At 33.6% G+C, this 25,679-nt stretch overlaps 2 protein-coding genes across 2 annotated transcripts; one reads left to right on the top strand and one right to left on the bottom strand.

Moving 5' to 3' along the window:
* The first annotated feature begins 12,726 nt into the window (after positions 1–12,726).
* LOC110429297 (putative trehalose-phosphate phosphatase J) lies at positions 12,727–15,735 on the top strand. Its single transcript, XM_021445260.2, has 12 exons — positions 12,727–13,026; positions 13,133–13,410; positions 13,520–13,660; positions 13,762–13,833; positions 13,977–14,069; positions 14,161–14,217; positions 14,322–14,423; positions 14,543–14,620; positions 14,706–14,775; positions 15,040–15,110; positions 15,201–15,293; positions 15,415–15,735. The coding sequence occupies exons 1-12, from the start codon at positions 13,023–13,025 to the stop codon at positions 15,481–15,483; spliced, it is 1,128 nt and encodes a 375-aa protein (XP_021300935.1). The 5' UTR covers positions 12,727–13,022; the 3' UTR covers positions 15,484–15,735.
* A 7,716-nt stretch (positions 15,736–23,451) lies between these two features.
* LOC110409627 (NDR1/HIN1-like protein 13) lies at positions 23,452–24,928 on the bottom strand. The gene is made up of 2 exons (XM_021419042.1): positions 23,969–24,928; positions 23,452–23,706 (listed from the first exon to the last, which is right to left on the bottom strand). The coding sequence occupies exon 1, from the start codon at positions 24,789–24,791 to the stop codon at positions 23,982–23,984; it is 810 nt and encodes a 269-aa protein (XP_021274717.1). The 5' UTR covers positions 24,792–24,928; the 3' UTR covers positions 23,452–23,706; positions 23,969–23,981.
* Positions 24,929–25,679: the final 751 nt, after the last annotated feature.

Below are 25,679 nucleotides of genomic sequence, written 5' to 3'. Positions count from 1 at the left end.
TAGGCATGAGTACTAACCGGACGTTTGGTTGGATCTCTCCAGTTCCTCCTCTATTCTTATATTTTCGTTTGATTCATTTTTTGAACAAGAAATGGGAATTCCAAGTAATAAACATTAATTCTTTAAAAACACAAAATAGCCAATACCAATCTTCTTGAGTATTAATTATTCCGCACAACGCGGAATGGACTAAAAGTTTTTGAACAAAAATACTCTTAATTATTTTGTGAAATTATTATATTAAATTATAAAAAATTAAAAATTATTAATATTTTAATTATAAATTCAAAATTTTAAATATAAGTTATTAATATTTAATTTTAATTTATTATTAAATTATTAAATTTATTTAAAATTTTATTAAAAAATTTTCAATATTTCAATTACAAATCATTAAAATCATTGATAAATTATAATTGATAAATTTTAAAAAATTATTAATTTTTTGTATCTATTACAATAATTACAAATAAAAAACTTATAGAAATAAATTATGAAGAAGTTAATTATAAATTTTTAATAAATTATCACAAAGATTAATGTTTCATATTAAAAACCGTAAATTATAATAAAGCAAATTTTTATGCTTTTATTACTTATTCTTTTATTATTCTAAAATTATTTTTATCAACTAAACCTTGAAATATGTGAAAATATGACTTTCATTTTATAAATCAAATTATATAATAATTATTTTTGTCTCATTCCATTTCTATGAAATAATTTTTTTATTATTGTTCTATTACATCCCATAAACCAAATGTGCCATAAGAATTTGTAAGTCATGATTTTTAATACGAGCATGACCTTTCCTTTTGCATTGGAAAAAAAAAGAATATCATGAAAAGCAATTAATTCAATAATTAGATTATATATTTCTTATTTAATCAATCGGGTAAATATTTGTCTCCCCCAACTCCAATAAGAAAACAAAAAGACAATAAAGCCCTGTATGTTTGTAACACAATTGGCCCTGCAACATAGAACAAGATTAGAGTCAAATACACTTTGGTGAGGCTGAAAGGTCAATTTGGGCATGTAAAGCAGCCTTTCATTACTTCAATTACTTATCTAGCCCAAAGAATAGCATAAAAAAATTTATTAGCTTAAGTTTGTATGATTTACTAAGATCTTTACACATCTACTCATACATGTATTTCTTCAATATTTTGAAAGAGGATTAATTTAAGTTTAATGTGTGTTCATTTACGTACAAGCATAACTGGTTGAAATAGTTGGAGCAAAAAGTGCATAAATAAACAATTGAATTTAGTGGGAACTTCATAATCATTAATTTCATTGCTAATTCTTTGTGTGTAGCACTGTATGCTTTTCGGATATTTCCTATGATTAAAGTAAAGTAAGGGGAAAAAAGATGGATTAAACAATGAAGAGCACAGGATAGAAAGAGCAAAAGGTTGGAAAATGACCACTTTGTGACAAAATTGGATATTCCATAAAATTATATAAAAGAGAAAAAGAAGCCAAAAAAGGATATAAGTCCAACATTATTTGATATATAGTACTGATTAATTACAAGTGCACCCCTAAGTAATTCTAAAGAAAATTAATGTACGAATTCATATCTTGATTAAGTTAATGTGGAATAAAGATTTATCTAATTCTGATTAAGTCAAATTATAATTTCTTTTTGATTTGTAGGCTAAGGTAAAACAAATAGAGGCGACTCCATGTAACATAATAGTTTAATAAAATAAAGTGGAGAAGCTAGAATTTAGTATGTGTCGACATGTTAAGAAAAGAATCGACGAAGTGGGTCCATGAACGGACTGCCATTTTCAAAGGCAACCAACTTTGCTTATTTAGATCCCTCTCTCTCTCTCTCTATCTTTTTCGGGGGTGGGGAGGTGGAGAGGCAGTACCCTCCAATATTCTCAAATTAATCCTTTTTTTTATTATATACATTGAACGAATTAAGCCAACAAAATTATGATTGACAAAGCACATGATAAAGAATAAAACTTTTTATTTATGTAGATTTTATGTTCTTAATTTGATCCTTTGAACATTCCATGTGATGGCAAATGTCTGATTTTAAGATTTTTTTTTTCTATGGGCAAAAATTACATGCTTACTCTATATTAGTGGTATATTTATTTATATATTTATTTCAATAATATCTTTTTTAATATTTTATTCTTTTTCTTAATTAGTGACTATGTAGTTTCCAACAGAAAAAAAATCAATTTGGTTTTCCATTTCATTGAATTTAGTTATTGGGTAGTTTTATGGTTATTTTTATTGTTAATCGACATAACCATCAGAAATGACTCCTTTATTTGTCAGCACCCAAAGACACTGCATATGTCCTTACATGGTTTGCCTGCTGCCTCAAAAGTTTTCCGTTCGCACAGCCAATGGTGATGGTGACTGTTGTGGGAACATTGGAGTCCAAAAATGTACAGGGCAATTTACATAATATATGTAGAATTCATTTAAATTTCACATCACTGTTTTCAATTTCATTCTTCCAACCATGTTAAGTTGACAGATAAATTTTGAAGATTTAAAATCAAGGTAATTTACCAAGTATTTACTAAATCGTTCACCTGCTACCTAGAATAATCTTATTTTTTTCTCTTTTTCAAAAATATAAAGAAAACACTTTATGAATAGAACTTGGTATAACATTACATGTTTGATTTGAGAGTTAATGTCACAAATTTTATATCAATAAAAAATTAAATAAGTTTTGAATTTAAGAATAAGAATTTTTTTGACACATAATTTGAGTTAAAAATGTAATCCTTTCATTATTCTGTTTTCTCTTTTTATTCTCTTATAATTAAAGTTGATTGAAATAAAACATTGATCTTGTTGAATGTTTTAATTTTATCTTACAAGTCTTTCGTTTGAATTATAAATGTTGAAAATGGAATCACATTATTATACACCAAATTTCATAAATACATATGTAAATACGTATATTTTAATTAATTATGATTTGATATTATTTTACACTTTAGCTGTCACTCAACTTTCAAGATTCATGGCTATTCTAACAATAGCTGCCTAACCCTAAATCTACAATATTAATTGGTCATGCATCCTTATATCAAACTGACTTGGAAAACATACATGATTTGTTATTATTGTCATTGAGATTGAAAGCAACATGACAATTAAAGCAAGCACATATAAGAGAGAAGATAAGGGAACCAAAGGCATATCCAGATGAGGGGAGCCAAAGGGGAAGAAGTGATTAGAGACGTGGTTGGATGGGGACCCACAGTTGTCATCTCACTAGTCAAGTTGACATGGGAATTGGGGGAAGATCAAACAAAATTTTAGCAAAAGTTTGAAGAGTGGGGGCGCCAACATGTACTCGTGGCATTTCCATATCAAAAGTTAAAAGACCGGTTCCAACCGAAAGTATGGCATGGCCGTTAAGGTGGAAGTTAATTCGGTTTACTTGTCATGTTTGTGGCTTCGGATTCTTCTTTTGATGCCCAAAATTTATTTTGTTTTTTTTTCCCTTTCTTTTTTTGGGGTTCATCTTAAGTGCCCTGCTGGAATCTCCAGAAGGTTTTTCCCCTCACTGGTTGAAACCTTACGTGGCTTTTGTCCTCTCACAGATGCAAGCCATCGGATAAGTGATGATTAGTTCAATCCTTCAAGCTTTTGTTGTCTGCCTTGGCTTCCAAAAAAGTAATAAAGAGTCATAAAAAATAATGATTCCACTAATCTGTATAATCGAGAAACATAAAAGTTATATTATTTATGTCTCTTTTGTCAGAATTTGTTTGAATTCTGAACCATTTAACGCAACTTTATTTTCAATGTTGCAATTTCGCTGATGAAAAGGATCCGATTCTATTTTTTTCGTCTGTATGCATACATTTAAGTAACATTTCCCATGAAACACTTTTTATTCGTGAGAATTTGAGATTCTAATTTGGTGAGTTGGAATACAATTTTTGGATAAAAGGGTGTTATTGATCAGAGTAAAGATAGTTAATTCCCAATTGTTTAGCCATCAAGGTCCAATGAGTCATGTATGCATGCCGGCATTACTTGTATAGGTTGATGGCTGTTTTGTGTGTTCTCCTTCCTATGTTCCCTTGTAAGGGCAGGCAGAGACACTTGTGTCTGAAGGTGTGAGGGAAGGCTAACTAAACCATTCAATTTTTATTTTTTTTGTAAATTGGTTCCAAATTATTTATACCATGAGAATGCCTTTCAAAAAAAAAATGAATGCGTAGGAGGAGGAACGAAATTAATATATTTGATTTCATGCTAATGTCATTAGGAAGTTAGTACATGTTCTAGATACATAAGTGGTAAAATGAGAAGAAGATTTTGAATAAATTTTGGTGATTATTCAACCTACTAATAATTAAACCATGTACTTTTTATCTCTGTTTAAAAGATCATATGAGATTTACTATATAATTCTCTGATTAAGAACCTGTTTGGCTTAGTTTTTTTCTAGTTTAAAAGCTATTATAAAATTCTTATGAAAAATAATAGTTTTTAGAATTAAGTTGAAGTTGTTTAATAATTTTTTTTTAATAAGTTTTTTTTTATAAGTTACAATTTTAGTTAAAATTATCATAAAAGATATTTTTTTTGAGAAGATAATATTGTAATTATCTTTAATAGATGAGGATATTTTTGAAATAAAAATAAAAATTCTCTTGTATTTAAAAAAAAAAAGAGAAGAAAAAGCTCCAGGAGCTTTTTTTGAAGCTCTTTTTTTAAAAATTTTATTCTTTCAAAAATTTATTTTTTTAAGAATTTTTTAAAATTAATATTTAACTTGGCTTTTACTTTTAAGAGATAGATAAGTTGAAAAAAAAGTAAGCCAAACAAACACTAAATTAAACTTTTAGGATTGAAAATTAATATCATTTGACCTTTGATTTTGGCTTTCTATGCCAAGATAAGTTTTCCATCCACTTGGTGAGAGACTTGTTATGGCATTTCAGCCTTTGGGCTCAATAAAATTCAATTTTAAAAAAAAAATCATTTGACCTTTTTAAAAGTATTGTTTGTTTCAAATGATTTTGGCTCACAAGTTAAAGGGGGAAAAAACAAATGGATATAAAGTTAGCATTGCAATTTCCTGATGGAGTCACTATCTTTCCATGTCATATTGACTCCAAACACACTAATTGAAGGCAAAGAAAGTAAATCAACCAAGTATTACAATAATTTTTCAGTCAACAAAGAAACGTTGTTGCAAAGTCTACAACAAGTGGACAGAAAACAAGAGAACGGGACAAAACAAGTGTTGGAATCAGAGCTCAAGAAAAAAGAAGCAAAAGAGGTAAACTTTGGATATGTTTCTTTTGCACATTTTAATTACTTACCATGATATATCTTCCCATGATGGAGATGGATGAGTATCAAAGATGAGGCTGTAGCTGCTTGCAAAGCAAACAGTATGCAGTTTGGTAGTCTCTTCATTAGAATATAAAACACTTGATAAACATTAAAAAAAGCAAGTAATTAAGCAGTAAAGTCCATCAAATGGGCGTGATCTCGCATTTAATTTAACTGAAGTAAACATTAGTTTATCATAACAGCCTATGATTTGTCCTCTTCTGTTAAAGAAAAAATGAAAATTTCCAGCAAAAGGATGATAAGGTTTCCAAAAGGTCTGACTCAAAAGGAGAAGGAAAATAAAATTCAAGGTGGGTCATTTTAATTTTTAATATGCAAAAGGTGCAATAGAAAAAAACCAATGGGGCCTCCTTCATAATCATAAGTCCCATCAAAGAACAAAAACTGCCTGATATTTTTCTTCCTGGCAATTGGCTGGCAACCAACATTCACTACATTAGATCTCCCTTCCCATGATTACAATTTACATGAATTTATCATTTGCAAATGAGGACTTGAATGTTAGTTTCAAATCCATTTGAGTGTTTCTTTTCCATCTAATCTAACAGACAGGCGAAAACGAAGAGAGCAAGAGAGAAAGCAGCCCAATCGCCAAATGTGGGTCAGCGGTACTGGTCAAACCAACGTGTCAAACAGTGGGCCGACCTGTAAAGTTCGGTCAGCTGCATGCGCAGAGAGAAGTCGGCCACAGATGGTTTTTGCCAGTTGGATTAGCCCTGCCCGCTTGGCTTACCCCAACAGGAGTTACAATCATTTGTGCCAAAAATCCACTACCCACCAAAACATCCCTCAATTCATAGTCCGTCGTGTTTGACACCAGCTCATTGCACTTCCTTGGCCCTTTTCCATTCCCCACCTTTTTTCAATTCATTGGCTTGAAAATCATTTGCCCTTTTCACCTACAGTTCCCCCTCCTTCCCAAATTTACAGATTTTCTTGTGATCATTGACTTAACCCCTCTCTAACCAAAAGGAAAAAAAAAGTACCAATTCATGCACATTGTTGATGCTTGATAATGAAGATGTGAGTGCATGGGTTGGCAACTTAACCAAAGGCCCCAAGTTCCATTATTGATGTTATTTCACAAGTCCTGTCTTTAGTTGATGATGAGATTGATGTAAAACAAATGTGATCAAAATATATACTTGTTTTATTTCATTTCAAAATAGCAATTCTTACAAAAAAGAGTTAGGTATATATCCTTCACTGAAAAGAAATGATGCAATCTAACTTCTGTTTCACTTAGGAGCATATTATAATTTTCACATTTGTCTGTGTTGCACTCTTGTGTGAACAACAGAAAGAAATAAGAGCAAAACCTGCTGATGATCAGACAAATTAAAATAAAATAAAAAACCTAATTAAGTAATATTAAGTGGACTTTAATGCTGTACTTGGTTCACTTTTTTTTTTTTTTTTGTGTTTGGAAGGTACAACTTGGTTCACTTAAAGAAACAAAGAAGGAAAAAACAGAAGCTGTCGAGCACCAAGTGGGGAAAGAATTACTTTTTTATTATCATGTTTTTGCACTCGAGACAGACTAACTATCTGAATAAACCATTTTTCTCGAGTGCAGACGCATTGACAAAAACCCCACAGAGGGTCAGAGCATGGGGTCTCCTTATAAACAGATGGTTAAAGAACCACACCCACATAGTACCAAATGCAAGACTCATTGTCAAAGTCCATTTTTGCATAAATTCTTTTCTGACCAAACGTGCTGCTTGAAGGTTAAGATACATGCACCCAAGGACTTCTGCATTATTCGAGTCATTTGTTTTTTGTTTTTGTGCATCAAATCCTTTTAAGGATATATAATGGAACCAGAAGACCGAATGGGGATGATCAGTCAATTCTCTTCTTCCTTTTTGATATATGTAATGTTGAATTATTCAATCTGAGGTAATTCTTTTTTGTTTTATAAATCTTATCTTATCTACTTTTGGTATTCAAAACTTTTAAAATAAAATCTTAATTCGGAATTCATTACTCAATTTCAACTATGCATAAAACGCCATCCGTCAAATTAAATTAGTCAAACTGGATCTCTCTATATTCAAATCGACACGTGTACAACATGACATCTTATTAGTAATAACTCCACACTCTAATTTGGAGGTCTATGATCGGAATTTTCGCATTAGAAAAGTGCACTTTGTGATATAAAAAATTATTATTTCTTATTATATACTTAAAATTATATGTATAAAAAATGATGTCGATATAAATGTCTATATCAATTGTTGGTTGGTATCTCATGAGAAGGTATAAAAGTATAGCATTTCAAAAAAAAAAAAAGGTGTATATCAATCTATAAGGAGATGTGGGTCAAAATGATACTACCAGGAATTATACCAAAAGATTTTAGTGATTAGTATGGATAGGTCATTTTAACATCAAAACATGGGTGGTAAGTACAAAGGGTATGGGAAAATAATATACCTAGACTCTGTTTTGGTCAGTCCATTTTTATAATAGGGAGACAAAATTTGTTTTTGGATGGCACAAAAACACGTAATACATAATGAGATTTGACATCATGCAATTGCAAGCCATGTGCAGAAAAGAATCAAAGAACTATATGTTGGAATTCATTCAATTCAATACCTACTACAATGTCCAGTACTCCAGCATGCAGCTAAGCTCTTTTTGCAGGCAAATATTCACCTCGAACTGCATGAAAACAAGCGTTGTTGTTTAATTCTCTTTTTCAAACAAACAAACAACAACAACAACAACAACAAAACACAGGAAAACGTTTGGTGGTGGAGGCTCTTACGTTAAAAAAGTGCAAAAACAAGACACACTCGAAGGCAGCAGCACCAGCCATTTTTGGAGAGCATGTGAAAGGGAGGGGAGGGGCTTTTCACTCTGGGGCTGTTCATGTCTTTGATGTGCTTTGATTCCCACAGCATCCGCCGACCATCGTAGTGGCTTCTTGTTCCTCCTACATGTGGCTCTTTTCTTTGATGGGCCCGTCGCCCCAAAACGTATCAACCCTACAGTCGTTGATGTGATGCCACGCGGTTAAAAGTGATACGAAGAGGGAGAAGATGTCCCTAGGCTAGGCACACGTGCGGTGTCGGCCTTTGAACACAACAACCTGCGTGGCTATTGTCCCTGTAGAGACGAGAAGCTCTGCCTTAGCCTGCAATCGACAAAGTGGGTGACACATTAGGTTTCTGGGTTCTGTTGGGGATCCGTGGATGTTTCTTGTTGGGTAGACGGCTTGCACTTTATTTACTCTTTATATACTCTTAGGAAAAGTAAATTAATGGGTGAGATTGTAAATAAAAAAATCGAAGAATTCTGTCTGTCTAGTGATGGGAAGAGGAAGACTTTGCTGGCGCATTTCCCTTTGACAGTAAGCATCGAGTTATATTGTGATTTATGTATTAACTAGATTCTAAATCTCAATTTAATTAAGAAACAGCACCTTCTTCTCTTAAACCCCTCTTAATTTGACAACAATATACAAAAGTTTGTTCTTTTGGAATACGTATGAAGATTTCTTAGGTCCTGATCAGTTGCATAAATGAAAGTAGCTATTCCTCATCTTATCAATGCTAAGAACGTTCGATCATGCAAAATCAATCATGTAGTTTTTCAGCAAAATGACATGCTAAAATCATTAATAATTATGATGTAGCATGCTAATTTTATATTATAAAACTAAAAGCTTGATTGTTTGTTTCATTAGGACTGAAAAAGAGTATAACTCTTTGTTATTTACTTCATCTATGCTCTATTTGCTCTTAGCCAACGATGCTGCTTGCCTCGAAATAATAATATTCGTACGAATAACGTGGTTGTTTAAAAGATTACTCCACTCGATTATTCAATGGTAATTAAAATTTTTTAAAGAAACCCTGGTCCATTTATTAAATATCGTAATTAAAACTTAATTTTAAAAGTCATGAATTCAACATATGAGATGAGTCGCATGAGATTTTTGAAATGATATAAATTACTTCCTATTATGAAAGTATAATTCAATCACATGTACCGAACAAAAATATGTTTTGAAAGAAAAAAAAAACTTAAAATGGATTAATAATGAAATTAAATCTAAATATTCTTTGTAGACTTGACCATAATTAGCATTACAATGAAATGATGGTGGAATTTGATTCTTTAGGGATATAATTCACATGTATTTGTCGTTAGCAAGTAGCAAGCGAAATTACAAGGAAGAGAGCCATAATTTAAAAAAGCTCAAAGAATGAATAATTGTTAACAACTAAAAACAGAAGAAGAATTAAAAGAATTAAAAGCGCAGATTTAGGCAAAGAACACGGGGTTCACCTTTTGATTAAGAAAATATTTCTTTACAACTTTTATTCACTTTTTGCCTTAGTTTTTCTTCTTGATCAAACTTAAAAATCAGAAGTTCGGGAGCATCTTCCATCTTCATAAAGTCTCCCCTTTTTTTTGATCACTAAAGTATATGACCGAAAGTTCTCTTCGATCAAATTTTGCAATAATTTAACACTTTTCCGCCTTTGGCAGGTGAATAATTCTAAACCTGACGACCATATAATATAAGAATCTCTTACATTTTAACAGAATAAATTTGAGATTCAAATCTTCTCCTCAGCCTCCTTTGATTGCTTCAGTCAAAGTTTTGGAGAATCTGTTCCCATTGTTTACAAGTAGGTTTCCAAGTATTCCTTTCCAAGTTTGATTGGATTAATTTCATACTTAACATCCTTATTAAAAAAATTCATATTTCTTGATTTCAATTTAGAAAGACTTGTCCATTTATCCTCTTAATTTCTATATCAAATTCTTATTTTAACAGGTGAACTACGTACGGATATGCAAAATCTTATACTCTTATACACTTCCTTGTCATGCAAGTAATCTTGGTCGACTAATGCTTGTGGCCTCTCTGAAGAAAAAAAAAAAACAGCAGAGAGAGCGAGAATAAACTACAATATCGGATTAAATTAAATCAAACCCCGACATGGTCAGCCACTGTTTTCTCCCTAATTTCAAGACTAAATTCATAGTAGAGAAACAAGAAGAGTGAGGACGGCCGGGACTGTCTTGTCTCTTTTACCCACTGCCTTACAAAAATTTTGTTTCTCTCTTTCTTCACTTAGTTTCATATATTACTTAGGTTTTTCACACCATGTCAGCTGAATGTAAGATCCAACAAATCAATATAGGATACAATATTAAAAGTTGCTTATCAATATACATGGATCCACATGTTTATAACAATAACTTTACCATATATATATATATATATATTGAAATGACAACTGTGTATCTTGATACATAAGTTTACAATGAATGGCAAGGAGTCAGGTAATAATTGTTTTTGCATTTGACTAATTAAAGTGCAATCGAAGAACGAAACCAAACAGGCTTTTTCTTGGACTTTCTTGTCGCCATTGGCAGACGCTGTCCATGTAATATTATTTTCAAACAAATAAATAACCCTTAACGTACTAGGGCCAGGTGGCTGCTGTACAATGGCTAGGGTACAGACCTTTTTAAGGCAAGTACTGCAAATTATGGGCAGCCTTAGACACGTGTTACATTTTGTGCATTTTTCCTCTGTTTTCAAGCTTTGATGATCGTGGGCTTCCAGTTGTTAAGTTTTGTTCTTTCCCTTCAAAAATTTTTGTTTACTCATTATTTTATGAATTTCGATGTCACTTGGGATTTTGCATTGACAGAGAAATTTGTCATTGTTGATTCATTAGGGAACAAGCTGGTGTTTTAAATTGTAGTTAAAGTTACAAATGGAGTCAAAACAATAAAAGTAGGATAAAATATGTCTTTCACCTCTCTATTATTTGGATTAAAACTATTTTTAATGAATCTTGTGATTTTTAAAATATTTCAATTTCTTTTGATTTGCCTAAGATAGAACTCAAATCTAATTGTATTCGAAAATTAAATCCACAATTTGAACAAATTGTTATTAATTCACAGTTCCAGACGAATCACTTTTATCAAAAGTTTAATTTAACATAACCTAGTTGGTGATATCTAAACATAAATATTAGAAATCTATGAAGCCTGAATTATATATATTTTTTATTATTATTAAATGAAATATCACCTTAGTTCTAGCTTAATAAAGAAAGTGAGATAAAGAAGGTTTAGGTTTAGAGTTCCACTTGTATAATATTGGAAAAAAGACAATTAATAGAGATTCATTAATCGAGAACAACGAGAACCAAATAACACGTTGACAAGTTAAATAAACTAATCACGTAGCATTAACTGTAATTTATTTCCTAGATTTGTGAGCAGCTTAGTGAAATTTAGCACATACAAATTAAAGATATAATTGGATGTGAATCAGTGAAGATTTGGCCAAGGAATAAGGCATTAGGGTGATATGAAAAACTTAACAGATACCAAAGTAATTGGAGCTTATTGGCCTGGAAATGAGGAATAGGGTGGGGGGAGGGTTAAAATCATTCATCTCTGATAATTAAATTCAATGCAAGACAATCCCCAGAGCTTTCCAATTCACAAAGGAGGATGCCCCAAATGAATTATTTTTTTGGCCCATGTGAATATATGTGGTTGTTTATTTAATTTTACCTTTAAGAAAGACAAGTTCATAAAGAATTATAAACTAGTTTCAATTAATATATAACCCTAGCCTACAGTCTAGAAATAAAAGAGAGCTTCCATCAAGCAAGTTTATGGAAAATCTTATAATTGTAGAAGTGGCAGCTGGTTTTGCTTAACAGGGTAGGTTTTGAGTTGTTAGTTTTGCACTTCGTTTACAAGGGGCGTTGAAAGGGCAACCCCTCCAACAGCCAAAAATAAATGAATAAAATACCCTGCATTTCCATTATAGGAAAACTCAGCTCCTCCATTTCATTAACGTATCAATGAAACTTTGGCTTTGGATATCCAAATTCCTCCCACTTAGGAACAACTTTAGGAAATACAGCTCCCATAAACCCGTGGGTCTAACATGTGACTTGGTCTTTACACGTGGCAGAAAGTCACATGATGTGAGTCGACCAAGGATTGTCGTCCACGTGGCATAACTGTTAGCAGCCTGTTAACCCTTGCACTCCTCCTGGTGACCTCCAAAGACGGCCGTTCAGCACGGCATGGGAATTGCAAAGTTTCTACATTTTTTTTCTTTTCCTTTTTCCTCTGGTTTACCTCCGGCTTCTCCCCAACCTCCCAAAAAGTAGTGGGGACCAGGTGGAGGTGGGGCCCTCGGGGAAAAAACTCAGGATTTGGGGGGCGGGTCAGGATTGTGGGACCCACAACCTTTGGTGGGTCCCATGTTTTTAAGAGTTTGGGAGGGGGCCGGAGCATCGTTGTTTCGTCCGTTTGTGTCTGGTTTGCTATAAAATGGGCTTCAATCCCTTCTGTCTCTCTCACATACATTCTCTTCTCTCTTTGCTCTTCTCTCTCTCTATAACGTTTCTCTATCCATCTTTCTTTCTTGTTTGACAAATCTTTGTGACTTTGTTTCTCTGCTTTAGCCTTGCAATTTGGTTCGACTTCCTTAATCTTTGGGCTTCAACAGGATTAAAAAAAAGAAAAAACAGAGTACTCTGTAAACTCCTCTGTTTGAAGTTTGAACTCTCTTTCTTCACCTTAACATTAACATCCAAACACTTTTTGAGTTTGAGGTGTTCTTTGAAATACGTTAATTTCCAGAAATGGGTAAGTCTTGTTTTTGGATTTGGGGCAATATAAAAACTGTGGGTTTTGTGTTTTTAAGGTAGCTAAGCTTTACTATAAATGTTGATGCGGGCTGTTCTTCTTGTAGTGAGTTTCCTTGAAGACAGACCAAAGAATATGGGTGCTGGTCAAAATGTGATCTCTGATGCAAAGTCTGTCCTCAACATGTCAATCACAGTGACCGTATCAGCACAAAAACCGCCAGCACCCCCTGGCTATATCCCCATTTCAAGAAAGAAATTGCTTCAAAACCTTGAAATCAATGCTGGAGGAAGAATTAATGCATGGGTTGATTCCATGAGAGCCTCTTCTCCTACTCATATAAAATCCACACCTTCCCTTACTGATGACCAAAGTTCCTGGAATGTAAGTGCTAAGCTATTGCAAGCCTTGAGGAAAGGTTCTTTTTTTGACTGGTGTTCTTGTTATGAGACAATAATGATTCTGACTATTGTGGTTGATGGAAATATTTCAGCTACAACATCCATCTGCCCTGGAGATGTTTGAGCAGATAATAGATGCATCGAAAGGGAAACAAATAGTAATGTTTCTTGATTACGATGGCACTCTTTCACCAATTGTTGAGGATCCAGATCGAGCTTTCATGTCCAAGAAGGTAGTTTATATGAAACCATGCTTAGTCTTTGTATATATCTTCTGCGTGTTCTTTTCATCAGTAATTTTTCTGTTACCAACTTTTCATGTTTGTTGAACCAGATGAGAAAGACAGTGAGAAAGCTAGCCAAGTGTTTCCCTACTGCTATAGTGAGTGGCAGATGCAGAGACAAGGTACATTTTTCAGGCCTTAAATTTGATTTTTATTTTCAGAAAACAAATTTGATACTGAAAAAGCTTCAGAATAAGTAATCACTGTTTTTGTTCATTTACGGTTTCAAAATCAGTAAGTTGTTTCCTTCTTATGGAAATTGTAGGTGTATAAATTTGTCAAATTAGCTGAGCTGTACTACGCTGGAAGTCATGGCATGGACATTAAAGGGCCCGAGAAACGTTCCAAATCTAACAAAGTGAGTGAACTTGCATTAGGACTTTCACCGAATGGTAAAAAACAACTTGTGCCTTCTCTTTTCCTAACTCTTCTCCTTGTTTTTCCTTCAGGATACTGAATCTGTTCTCTTCCAACCAGCTAGTGAATTTCTTCCCATGATCGATGAGGTTGGTTTTCTTCACAATCTTGATTCATTTCATCCCTCAATGTGAATTAAAGACAAAGAGCTTCAAATAGTTGACATTTTCTTAACTCGCCATGAACTTTCCAGGTTTACAAACAATTAGTTGAGACTACCAAATCAACTCCAGGAGCTAAGGTGGAGAATAACAAGTTTTGTCTCTCTGTACACTTTCGTTGCGTTGATGAAAAGGTGAAAAGCCAATAGCTATTACTGTTTTTAACTTATTATCACAACTAACTGTTAATTTGTTTACATGTAATTTGCTATACACCTTTAAAGGAATCTGACGGTTTTGCTTTAAAATACAGAAATGGACTGAACTGGCACAGCAGGTTAGGTCAGTTTTAAAGGAGTACCCCAAGCTTCGACTTACTCAAGGCAGAAAGGTAAAGATAGATAAACCTTTGGTGATATCCATATACAGGTTTAAGTGAGAGATGTCTGACTTTGGGTGTTATTTGTACGATGCAGGTTTTAGAAATCCGTCCTACAATCAAATGGGACAAAGGGAAAGCCCTTGAATTTTTGTTAGAGTCTCTTGGTAAGTTTTACTTAATACTAGTAAATATATTCTTTAAAATACAACTTGTTTGATTGTTGAACGTGTGCATTCGTGTGTGTGAGTGTGTGTATATATATATATATATATATATATATATCCAAACTTGGAAAACCATAAAGTGTTCAAATAGCAGCCACCCCCACCACATCATTACTTTATTTCACTTGAAATTTGTTTATAGTAGAAAATAAAGACATGATATTCTCTAATCACTAACCATCTATTATAAATGTTTTTCCATAGGATTCGCTAACTGTACTGATGTTTTCCCCGTCTACATTGGAGATGACCGCACAGATGAAGATGCATTTAAGGTATCGAATGCTCAAAATCAGAGCCAAGCATCTCTTTGTTTATTAAACAAGTGGATCTTTGCTAATACTTTGATTTTTCATTGTTACTAGATATTGAGAGACAGAGGACAAGGTTTTGGTATTCTTGTCTCCAAGTTTCCCAAGGACACCAGTGCATCTTATTCTTTACAAGAACCAGATGAGGTAAGTTCCAAACAACACTATTACTATTTTTTTTCTTCTTTGCTACCATAATGTTCTATTTTCTGGGAATGCTAATTGGCTGTGTAACTTAATCATAATTTTTGTATCTTTTAATTTGCAGGTTATGGATTTCTTACGGCGTCTGGTTGAGTGGAAACAATTATCTGTACGAGCTCAATCCAGAATGTAAAGACAAGATATTATGGAAATATTTCTCCACTCTTGCAAGAATTGTAAAAGGGTGGAATTTTAGATTATGTAGTGAATTCTTGTTCAAGACAAGGAAAGATGAACAAGAAGGAAAAAATGATCACACAGAATTCTGTCTTTTGGCTTGAAAGCCTTGTACATCTTGTAACTAGCTGGGTACAAGGGTAAAGATTTGTATCTTGGCAACTTGTCCGGTATGCATAGAAATTCTACTTTATCTGTTTGTCTATCACTTTTTCCTCTCAGTAACAATTACTTGTTAAGGTTGCTCTGCAATGAAAAACCCAATACACATAAAACAAACCATATCAGTTTGACTATGATGAATCTAAAATTTTCTGAAGATAGGAAATTATTAAGCATATTCATAGCCTTCTAAAGAATTATCATACTCAAAGTAGCACAATCTTTCTTTCCCCCTGTGACTGAGGAGTTCTCTTCCTCTCAAAAGATTTGGCATATTGAAAATTTGATTTTGATGTGATACAAGCAATGTATAGGCTATGTCTGTTCTAAAAAATTATTCAGTTATTTAAAATTCCCAATGCGTCTTTTAAGAAGTTTAAAATGTCTGATACACTTCCTAGTTCCTACCATTTTTCTGCATATCCATCTCCCAATTTAATTAAGTTCTGCTTTGCTTTGACTCAAATTTTTCTTCTTTTTCTTCGGTAGCAGGTTCCAACCTATGAATCCTGAATACTGAATACATTTGAAAAATGAAACAAAAACAAAAACAACATTGAGTTTTTCTAAAAGCCTACCCTCCCTATTTTTCTTCATTACGGGAGAGACAGACTGGTTCTTAAGTGAGTGACTATGTGAAGGCGAAGACAACTACTGTTAAATAGGGTGCTGCGGAAAAAGCTAGCACATTCCACAACTAAACCAAAACCAGGTTGCACTATTTCAGGGCGGAGAAGATATTGTCTCTCGAAAGTTTTCTTTTGAAGGTAATCAATTTAGCAGCCTCTGAAAATGTTGCATTATCGTATAGTATGATTGAGGTGAATCTTTTTGACCTTTAGGTTGCCACCTCTTAGATTCACAGCCTCCTTTAACTCCACTCCACGGGTTACATCCACCAGGGGGGAGGGGTTCTCTCGAAAACTTGTTAGGACGAATCTCTAACATCAGCAATTTTCAAAGGAAAGGTAGGAAGAATATTCCAGGTCTCATTTTGGAGTGAAATGAAGAATAGAATCGGATGTGGTCTCCAGAGCACTTTCATCACTTCCCCATTACTCTCCTGTCAGAGCTGCACAAAATTATTGATATGATACATAATGGTGGAGATCAAATGAGAGAAAAAGAAAAAACATAAATGCCCTCAATAGCAAATTTTTATCTATTGGTTTCTGACATTATAAGTTGTAGGGAACCAAGAAAAAGGGAATCATCTTTTGACAGAACAGAACATAGCTTAGTTAGCTAGCTTTATATTCCTCCATTATTGATCTTATAAAATATTAACGAACATTATATTTTGCATATGACAACTGTTTTGGAAAGTAAAAAATCCTCGATAATTGGCATTTTGTTTAATACATTTCTGTTTGTGGTATTGTTTATTGATCAAGAAAGCCTATGAATCTGCATGCAATCCAGTATAGATTCAGTGGCATCCCATATAACCGGCAATATAGGGAGCTAGCAAGCAGCAAAAGGACCAGTTGGCCTTTTTTTCTTTTGTGTAGCTTATGGATGGATCAGTAATTTTGGAGATAAGATAATCACAGCCATTTATGATTGGATCATGGAAGATTTTGGCAGTGTGCAGGCCCCATTTTAGGATCGAATACCCCTTTATTTTTTACTTAAAACTGTATCTCTGCTGAGTCAAAAGGATAAGTTTATGAGGCAGATATTGGAAAAGATTTCTCTTCTTTAACAGCATGCGCCTACTTCACCTCGCCAGAACAGTTTTTTCTTCTTTTATTTAAATCAAACAGATAATAATTCAGATACCATCTGGGATTCTATATGGATTCTCTTTTGATTCCTTTCCTTGCAGTACGAAGTTAGAGTGACCAATAATTTATGAGACAATTAACCACATGTAGAAACAATTGGCTTTGGTCAACGCTGAAAAAATCTTGCATTCATGTGCAACTTGATACTGTAGTTGAGACAAATTTTCCTGTTCTCGATGTTTGTTAGATCAATAATTGTTGCAAATACAGAGAACTGTAAACTATAAGGCTGCAATATGCTTGTCAGATCCATCAAGTGATTTCTATACTATAAAAGAAGCTTTTACCAACTGTTGCTCATGAATTTGCTGTATCAAAAGAAAGTGATCTTTTGAAGTGAACCAACTAGGCTGACTTTCTAGCCTTTCTAAAAATTATTATGAGACAGCATTTGAAGATATCTAACCCAAAAGTTATTGCTGAGCTCAGTCAATAGTTATATATTGTAGAATGATGTAAATATCATGAATTTATTGAAACTCTTTTTATTATAGGAAAAGGAAATTACAATGAATAAATAAATTATTAAATTTTGTAGTATGTGCTGCCAAAAGAGAGAAAAGGAAGGGGTATATTTCCATTTGTGAAGTACTAGTATACATGTCCACATTAACCTGTTTTGCTTGTCCCTTATTATTATTAGCTGCCTATATTTTCACACACCATAAATCTACATACATCCTTTTGTCAGACAAGGGAGATCAGAAAGAAAGGATAATTGTCCTAGTAGCCTTAAGAGATACTCCTTGATTTATAAACAAAGACGAATTGAGTTGGCATCACAATAGGACACTTGCAAAATTTATATTAAAATTCGTGAAACACAAATTATTTGACTACTACCAAAAGAAATTATTTGAATTGACAGTCGAGAAAGCTGCGCCGATATTTGTTCTTGGAACAAGAAACATGCATCAGAAACTCCATTGGAGGAAGGGTTGAAACATGGATGATCCCTCTTGAAACCCCACAAAGCAATGTAGACCATTAGCTTATGATATAAATTATATTAGTCCCTATATGGGAGGAAGAATAGCCATTGCTCTCAACCAGAAGAACAGGTCTGACCCATTGGGTACCTAGATTTGGAGGAACCCCACAAAAGAGGAGCAGAGAATTCTGCTTCATTTGATTTTCTTTGTTTTGAATTGCGCATGGATAATAATATTTTTGGGTAGGTTTTTGAAAGGGAAACCCACCACCAAGGATGGGAATCTATGGTTGAATGAGGAGGTGGAATCCACTTAAAGGGCTTGTTTGATGTGAGGAAAAAAAAAATCACGTTGGTTTTTGAATAGGGACATTAACATGGTTCCAAGGCCTTTTCACTACCTGGGCTCCCTCGTACGTGGAAAGATGAAGTCCACAAGATTCAAACCCCCATGATTGGTGCCTTAACTGACTTAAACTAAGTCTTTGCATAGCCTCAATTATTGGCAGGGAAGGGAGACACCTGCCCCTCCAAATGCCTCCCTCATTCTCTGCTAAAATGTCACCTCTTTCCTCCTCTTTTCCGCGTATCCTTTTTCTTGGTTGCTCAAGACATTTAGTTTCTTGGAAAAAGATATGTAAATCTGATAAGGCTTAACAATTATTATTTCCAATGTTGAATTAAGTCAATTGACAAAGAATTTGACTGATTATTGTCACATTTAAACAGTGGCCATGCTCCTACATTCACGAACCATCGTCAGATAGAGGTATAGCCTGGCTAGGTGGAGGCCTTGGAGAAGTAAAACTTGGGATTGCATGTAACATTATCCCAAGTACAAGAGTCTTTGACATGAACAACAACTAGGCCATGCTCATTATTAATGGTGATTCGTGTATACGTACTTTGGTATATATACATTGTTAGATTCATAACACGGCATGGGAGAGGAACCTTTGGGGCATTGAGTTGTCAGAGTTCATGTGTCATGGGAGGGGGATGGTCCTCTAGCGTACGTGTCAACTACATGGTAACACATAAAAAGAGATTCGCAACACGTGTGATGCTCTCGAGAACCGGTCCCCACCTTGAGGGTAGAGCCATGGCCGGGGAGGGTGGTGGGCTGGTGGTTTCGTCTTGAGATGATATGCGTACGTGTACATACATTAACAATTTATATGTGTACATATGCAAAATGGGGGCGTGTGGTGATCATGATTCATGAATCATGAGAATTGGCCGGATTATGCCTAACTTGTTGGTCACATGGATTCCCATGTGAACCAGATGCTCATGTTATGGGGAACAACTGAGTGGTGCCTAAGTGGAAAAATTGGGTCCTTCCCTCGAACACTGTCAGCATTCCCCGCCTGATAATACAGACGAAGCCATGAAAGAGACAGATGAGGAAAAGAGATGAATAATTGTGAATGTGTCGATGGGTCACTGGTAGGGTTTTGCATTTTTTTTTAGGCAAGAAAGCGTTTATTTTGAGTTGGAGAGAATGTAAAGGGGTACGTGACTACGTGTAAAAGAGTTCATGGTTCCGTTCCTGCAGTAACTTTATGAGGTAGCATGCATGGAAGGAATGAAACAGGCGCAGAAGCAACAAGAAGGAAAGCAGGGAAAAACAAAAGGATGGTTTCCCCTTTTCATCTACAAAGTATTGGCTTAAGGTAACTTCAATAGGCAAGAATTTTGTTTGTTATATATCATAAAAACTAAAGTACAGTTTTTTAATGTTGGCTGTGATTGTCGAAATGATCAAGTGTTGTACCACGCCACCTTGGAACTCTTTTTCGCTTTATGAAATATAAATTAAGAAAATTAATCGAAGGCAAGAAATTGATGGTGCGGACCCAACTTCACGTGATTTACGTTAATCATACATGATCGTACTCAAAATCATTTTTAATTCTTGTGGTGATTGCGGGTGTTAATCTGCCAGTTCCAAAGCAGCTTTGCATTGAGAAAGTATTACAAATAAATCAAATACTTTAATCTAGCTTTTAATTTGTTAAAGCATGAATTATGGGATTAAAGAAATGGAAAAGAAAGCAAAAATATTGTTGATTCTAGTAATTAAACATTGAACCCCATAAAGAAGGGCATGTTGTTTCCAACTAACCATGTGCAAGTGCATGTAAGGGCCAAAAAAAAAATAAAAAAAGGAACAAAGAAAAGGTGAGAAGGCTCCTTTCCAAACCCCCATAATTACTAAGTTGTAAAGTAGTTAGGTTAATATGTAGAAGAAAAAGAGAGGCAGAACTCCTGTTGTAAAGTTTCCCATATATCCCCCATTCGTTGCAAAATAGTTAAATGCTTCTTTTTAAAACTTTCCACCTTTAATACAACACTCGTTTAAAGTACTACCTACTTTGAAAGCTACTTGCTTTTGTTTACATGGAAATATCGCCCCTGCCCTGTACAATAATTGTTCTGCTTTGGTGCTCAATTTGGTTTCAGATCTTTCCAGGGAAAATCGGCTATAGCTAATTTCCCTCTTCATTTTCTTGTTTCTTCAATGTTTTAAAGAGTTGGCCATGTTGCAGCGATTTAGGATAAAGTAATAACATAAAGAAGCAGGAATGAACCATAATTTTATCAGTCAACTTGGTTTAGAACTGAGTTGAATTCCAAGTCTTGGTATTTTTTTTTCCCACTTTTGATGGGTGTTGAATCCCAAGTCAATGTTCATCAGAAATAATTCCAAGTCAATAACTGAAGTAGATTATAGTTAAATTGAAATTTTGCAATATATAAAGGCAAGTTGATCCTGGTTTTTGCACACCACTAACATGAAGCAGATTACAATTAGGAGGAGAAGATACAAAGAAAACCATTATGATAATCATATATGGGAATAGACATGTGAAAATGGGTCAAGTCAAGATTAGGAAAATGAAGGTCTTCGGAATTCGATGGCATGTGTAAAAATCATCATTATTTAAATAAATACTGCACGTTTGGCATACTTGAAGAATTGACTGCAGCTGATTAATTACACCCTTGCAGTGAAACTTCCAATTCCAATTTGCCTTTTGTTTTTACATTTTACGACAAATCTAATCTACACGCCATTCATTTACATGGCTCTACAATTTTATTTGGTTGGGGCCTTTAAAAAATCCTGGCAGGGTTTTGGCCCATAATGTCTCAGCATGGGCCTTCAGGTAGAAACCTCACTAGTTGGGCCTACTCCCTCAAACCTAATGTTGGTCCTGGCCCATAACTTGGCCCTGTCTTTTTGGACTTTCATGGAATTTATTAAAAAAAAAAAGTTTATATTTATAACTTCTTTTATAAATTAATATTTCAATTTTTTTCATTTGAAAAGCATAAATTAATATTTCATAGTTTTTAATAATTTAAAAAAAATTAAAAAAATTTCATAACATGCTTAAATTTTTTTTAATAACATTAAAAAATTAATATTTCATAGTTTTTATCTTTTTGTTCAAGGGCAAGCGGCCTTTTTAATCCATGCATTGTTGTCTCGGAGGTTAGAATGTAGAATAAGTATGGTCAACTGTCTATTGTGCGGCCTCTTTTGTAATTTTACAGGTTTTTCTGTCCGGATCAAGTCAATGTGCCATGGAAAGTTTATTACTTAATAGCAAGAAATTTAGAATGACATATGAGTTACAGACTAATAAAATCACTTTTTTAAAATATATATATATATATATATAAAGAGAAGGGTGCAATGGTTAAATCGCACTGAACCATTTCTCCCTATTTCTCATTTTGCCTCCGTCACTTTTATTTTTGCCCTTGGTTGTACATTAACAGACAAAAATATCTTTGACTTCAACTTTATAATTTTTCATTTATTATTTTTAATTATTATTATTAAATATTACTAAATAAAATATAAAAAATATAAGGTTAAATAAATAAATAAATACATAATTAAACAAAAATAATAAGAAAATATAAATATATAAATATGTTAATTTATTATCAAATAAATTAACAAGTAAATAAAAAATTCACAATTAATTCTAGAAAATAAATAGATTAATGCATTCATAATTAAGTATAAAAATACTATTTTAATTTTTAAGAATAGGATAATTTGTTGCTTATAAATATGTGAAATATGTTATTAACTAATATATTCATTTTATTTCAATATATAAAAAATTAGTAATCATTTCATTGAGTTTTGACATGTTACCGTCTTCATTTAGTTTATTTAATAAACTATTATTAGTTAATACTAATTGTTATTTTATCTAATATAAGATAATTGTACTATATTGTCTTTAATTGTCATTTTTACCAAACACATGTGATCTCACAACTAATTTCAAACTAACTATCACCACTTTTTTCAATCTCAGTATTATTAATCTCAGTGTTGTACCAAATTGCGTCTAAAAAAGGTAACAACTGCTAAATCAAGTTTGAGTTATTCATGTTAAGTACGAATTTCAATTTTCAACATACTGGTTAGGAATGTTAAAACCTTCAATTGCATTCGAGTATTTAACTCATTAGTTATTGCATGATCCCTTTATTAAAAAATAAAATTTAAATTCCCCTTCTCTAGATTTAAAAAAAAAAAACAGTTTAGAGGAGTCTATAAAATTGAATATTTTGTCTTTAGAGTGGCTTCGCTATGTATTGAAGTCCAAAGCTGGACCAGGTCTAATAAAAGATGTTTGGGTCAAAACTAATGCTAGGACCCAAGACGGATGGCAACACACACACACACACACACACACACATATATATATATATATATATATAATTCAAAGAAAAATTTACTATTTAGTCCTCTTTTCTCTACTAATTCAAGAAGAAAATTGAGAGTAAGAGGTTTATGTTGGACGTTTCAAGAATTTCCAAGATTTCAAGAATAAGATTTTTCTTTGCTGATGGTTAAAATTCTATTTTTTTATATCAGTATACTATTATTTTCTCTTGAATTTGGTAGAAATAAGCATACGAATATGTATGTATATGTATCTTTTGTCCCTGTGCGTGGCAACGTATACATATAAACAGATCCAAAAATGCAAAGCTAGAAGCTTTGTAAAACACCTCAATCCCATTGATAACCAATTTCTATGCACTAATTACAAGTAAAAAAAATCAGTACACGCTTCAAGAGATTATTAAAAAAAATAGAAGAAGAAAGAATTAAAAAAAAGAGGGATAGCCGGATTTGTAGTCACACACCTCTCGTCCAAATAAAAGGGTTTGAAGTTGAAATCCCTTTCATCAAAACAAAGTACATGAAAGGAAAGGATAAAATTGCATGGAGCGATCTCAAAAGGTTTGGTGCCCATACCTAGAGGCAAAATTTAACATTGATGTCAGAAAAAGGGATAAAAGAGAATTGAACTATATGTATGCAAATTAGATGAATTTTGTATATATCCATAATCATTTCAAATATTCTAGTTGAAAAAACAAATAAATAAAGAAAAAGAATGAGCCTCTTGACCATAAGGATTAAATATGTTGTCCCTTTTTTTCTTTGGCATGAAATAAGCCAATATCTAGTGTGATAATTAAACAAAGAAATTCTTCACAGCTTCATAATTAATTACCTTTCTGATCTATTTAGGACAATTTGGTTTTACAATCTTGGGACAGAATCTTGCTTCCTTCCCCCATTGTGTTCACCCTAAACTTGCACTCGACATCCATGTCTCTACTCCACATCTTGAATACCCCGACGTTCAGCAACAATGGTGAATTTAACTTAAGCGCTAAAGAGATTTGATGTTTTGGCTTTTTGTCGTTCATACTACGCTGGATATTGGGTGGCATCAGTTGATCTTCAGGGCCAACTAGTTTAACATGCACAACGCTGGAATCACCGCTGTTCTGATACAAGCTTGGAAACTGTCCCGCACCAAGCGTTTTCGTCCAGAAAATTAGCTTCGCATCATCATCAACTGATCCATATTTGATTCCCATCTTTTCATTTGGGTTATGGACTTTCAACGTGACATCATATTTAGGAGGACGATCCGTAAATTTCTTGACTTGGAGCATTGAAACAGAGAAAATGGGAGCCTTTGGGGTAAAAGAATCGTACAAAATCTTTAGGGCTACGCCTACCATAACACCAATGACAACGAAAACGACGGCAATCCATATCAAGTACTTGAAACATGTCCTCTTCCTATTCTTCGCCGGCCCCGCCGCCTGACGGTAACTTTCTACGATAAGGGCGTTTTCAGGAGGTGGAACGCGATATATTTGATCTTTAGGGGCTTGGACAACGTAGGTTGCTAACAGAGAGCTTGGAGGGCGAGCTAACTGCAGGTAAAGGTGGTCGTCTTTGTTGTTGGTGCTGGGGGTAGGTTCGGGTCTCGACGACTGCCCCTGAGAGTCCTCGGCAGAAGGCGCGACCCGCTCCTCCATGGGGAGATGGGGTGCGAAAGAAAAGGTTGCGTGCCGAAGGTGGAGAGTTGAAGGTTAAGGAGGAATTTAGGGCTTGCATGGGAAGAGGTGGTTTCATGGAGGTTGATTGGTTGGTTTTGTGGTTAGAATGAAATGAGGTAACGATTTGGAAAAGACAACGCATTTTTTTAAGAATAAGGGAGTTAATGAAGAAAATAACTAGTCTTTCCTCTTAATTTTGGTCAAAAAATAGAAGTCTATTTTTGAGTATGCGACTTGGAGTTGGTTATTTCTTAATCACATTATGCCATGCATCACCATCATATGGTAACAACCTGTTAAATTTAGGCCTTTTAATACCCTAACTATGGATCAAGGAAAAGAAACGAACAAAACCTTATTCTTCCACATGCAAAAATTTCCCATTTAATCTAATAAATTAATTAGAGAATTTCAACATAAAGTCATTGCAAATCTAACATATGCTGTTTGAACTTGAAACCTAATGTTTGGAAAAAGATGTGAATGTTTGAAAATAACCTTCATTAATTATGCATGTTGGCACACTGTGAATGTATTCACAAATATCTTGCTTTCCTCACCCTAGGATTTTATTTCCTCCTCTTTATCATAATCTTTAAGAATCGATTAGACATGTGATGGAATTTTGTGGAAAATATAAGTTTCCAAAGTCAAAGTGAAACCCCGACTAGAACAAGCAACCACACCCTCTCACCGTTTATAGTGCAATAAATTATTTCCTATCTGTAAAAGTAAAACCCCAAGTTCTTACTTTCAATGATGATGGTCACATCCATCTGTCCCTGATGCAGGGCCAAGATGCAATCGCCCTTTTAACTATTCTGCTACATACCATACCACGTGTTTCTCCCGGAACCGTTTTTGCTC

Source organism: Theobroma umbraticum, unplaced genomic scaffold, assembly GCF_002168275.2.
Source record: "Theobroma umbraticum cultivar Fairchild unplaced genomic scaffold, ASM216827v3 scaffold_44.0, whole genome shotgun sequence".
Classification (NCBI taxonomy): Eukaryota; Viridiplantae; Streptophyta; class Magnoliopsida; order Malvales; family Malvaceae; genus Theobroma; species Theobroma umbraticum.
Note: the sequence above shows the minus strand (reverse complement) of the source record. Positions and strands in the feature narration are given on the sequence as shown.

What these genes read in the sequence shown, in the direction of transcription:
- LOC110409627 (XM_021419042.1), bottom strand. Translation starts at nt 24,791, where the DNA reads ATGGAGGAGCGGGTCGCGCCTTCTGCCGAGGACTCTCAGGGGCAGTCG.
- LOC110429297 (XM_021445260.2), top strand. An exon ending in ATGACCAAAGTTCCTGGAAT is followed by an intron (nt 13,411 to 13,519) that starts GTAAGTGCTAAG and finishes GAAATATTTCAG; the next exon opens with CTACAACATCCATCTGCCCT. An exon ending in CAGATGAAGATGCATTTAAG is followed by an intron (nt 15,111 to 15,200) that starts GTATCGAATGCT and finishes CATTGTTACTAG; the next exon opens with ATATTGAGAGACAGAGGACA.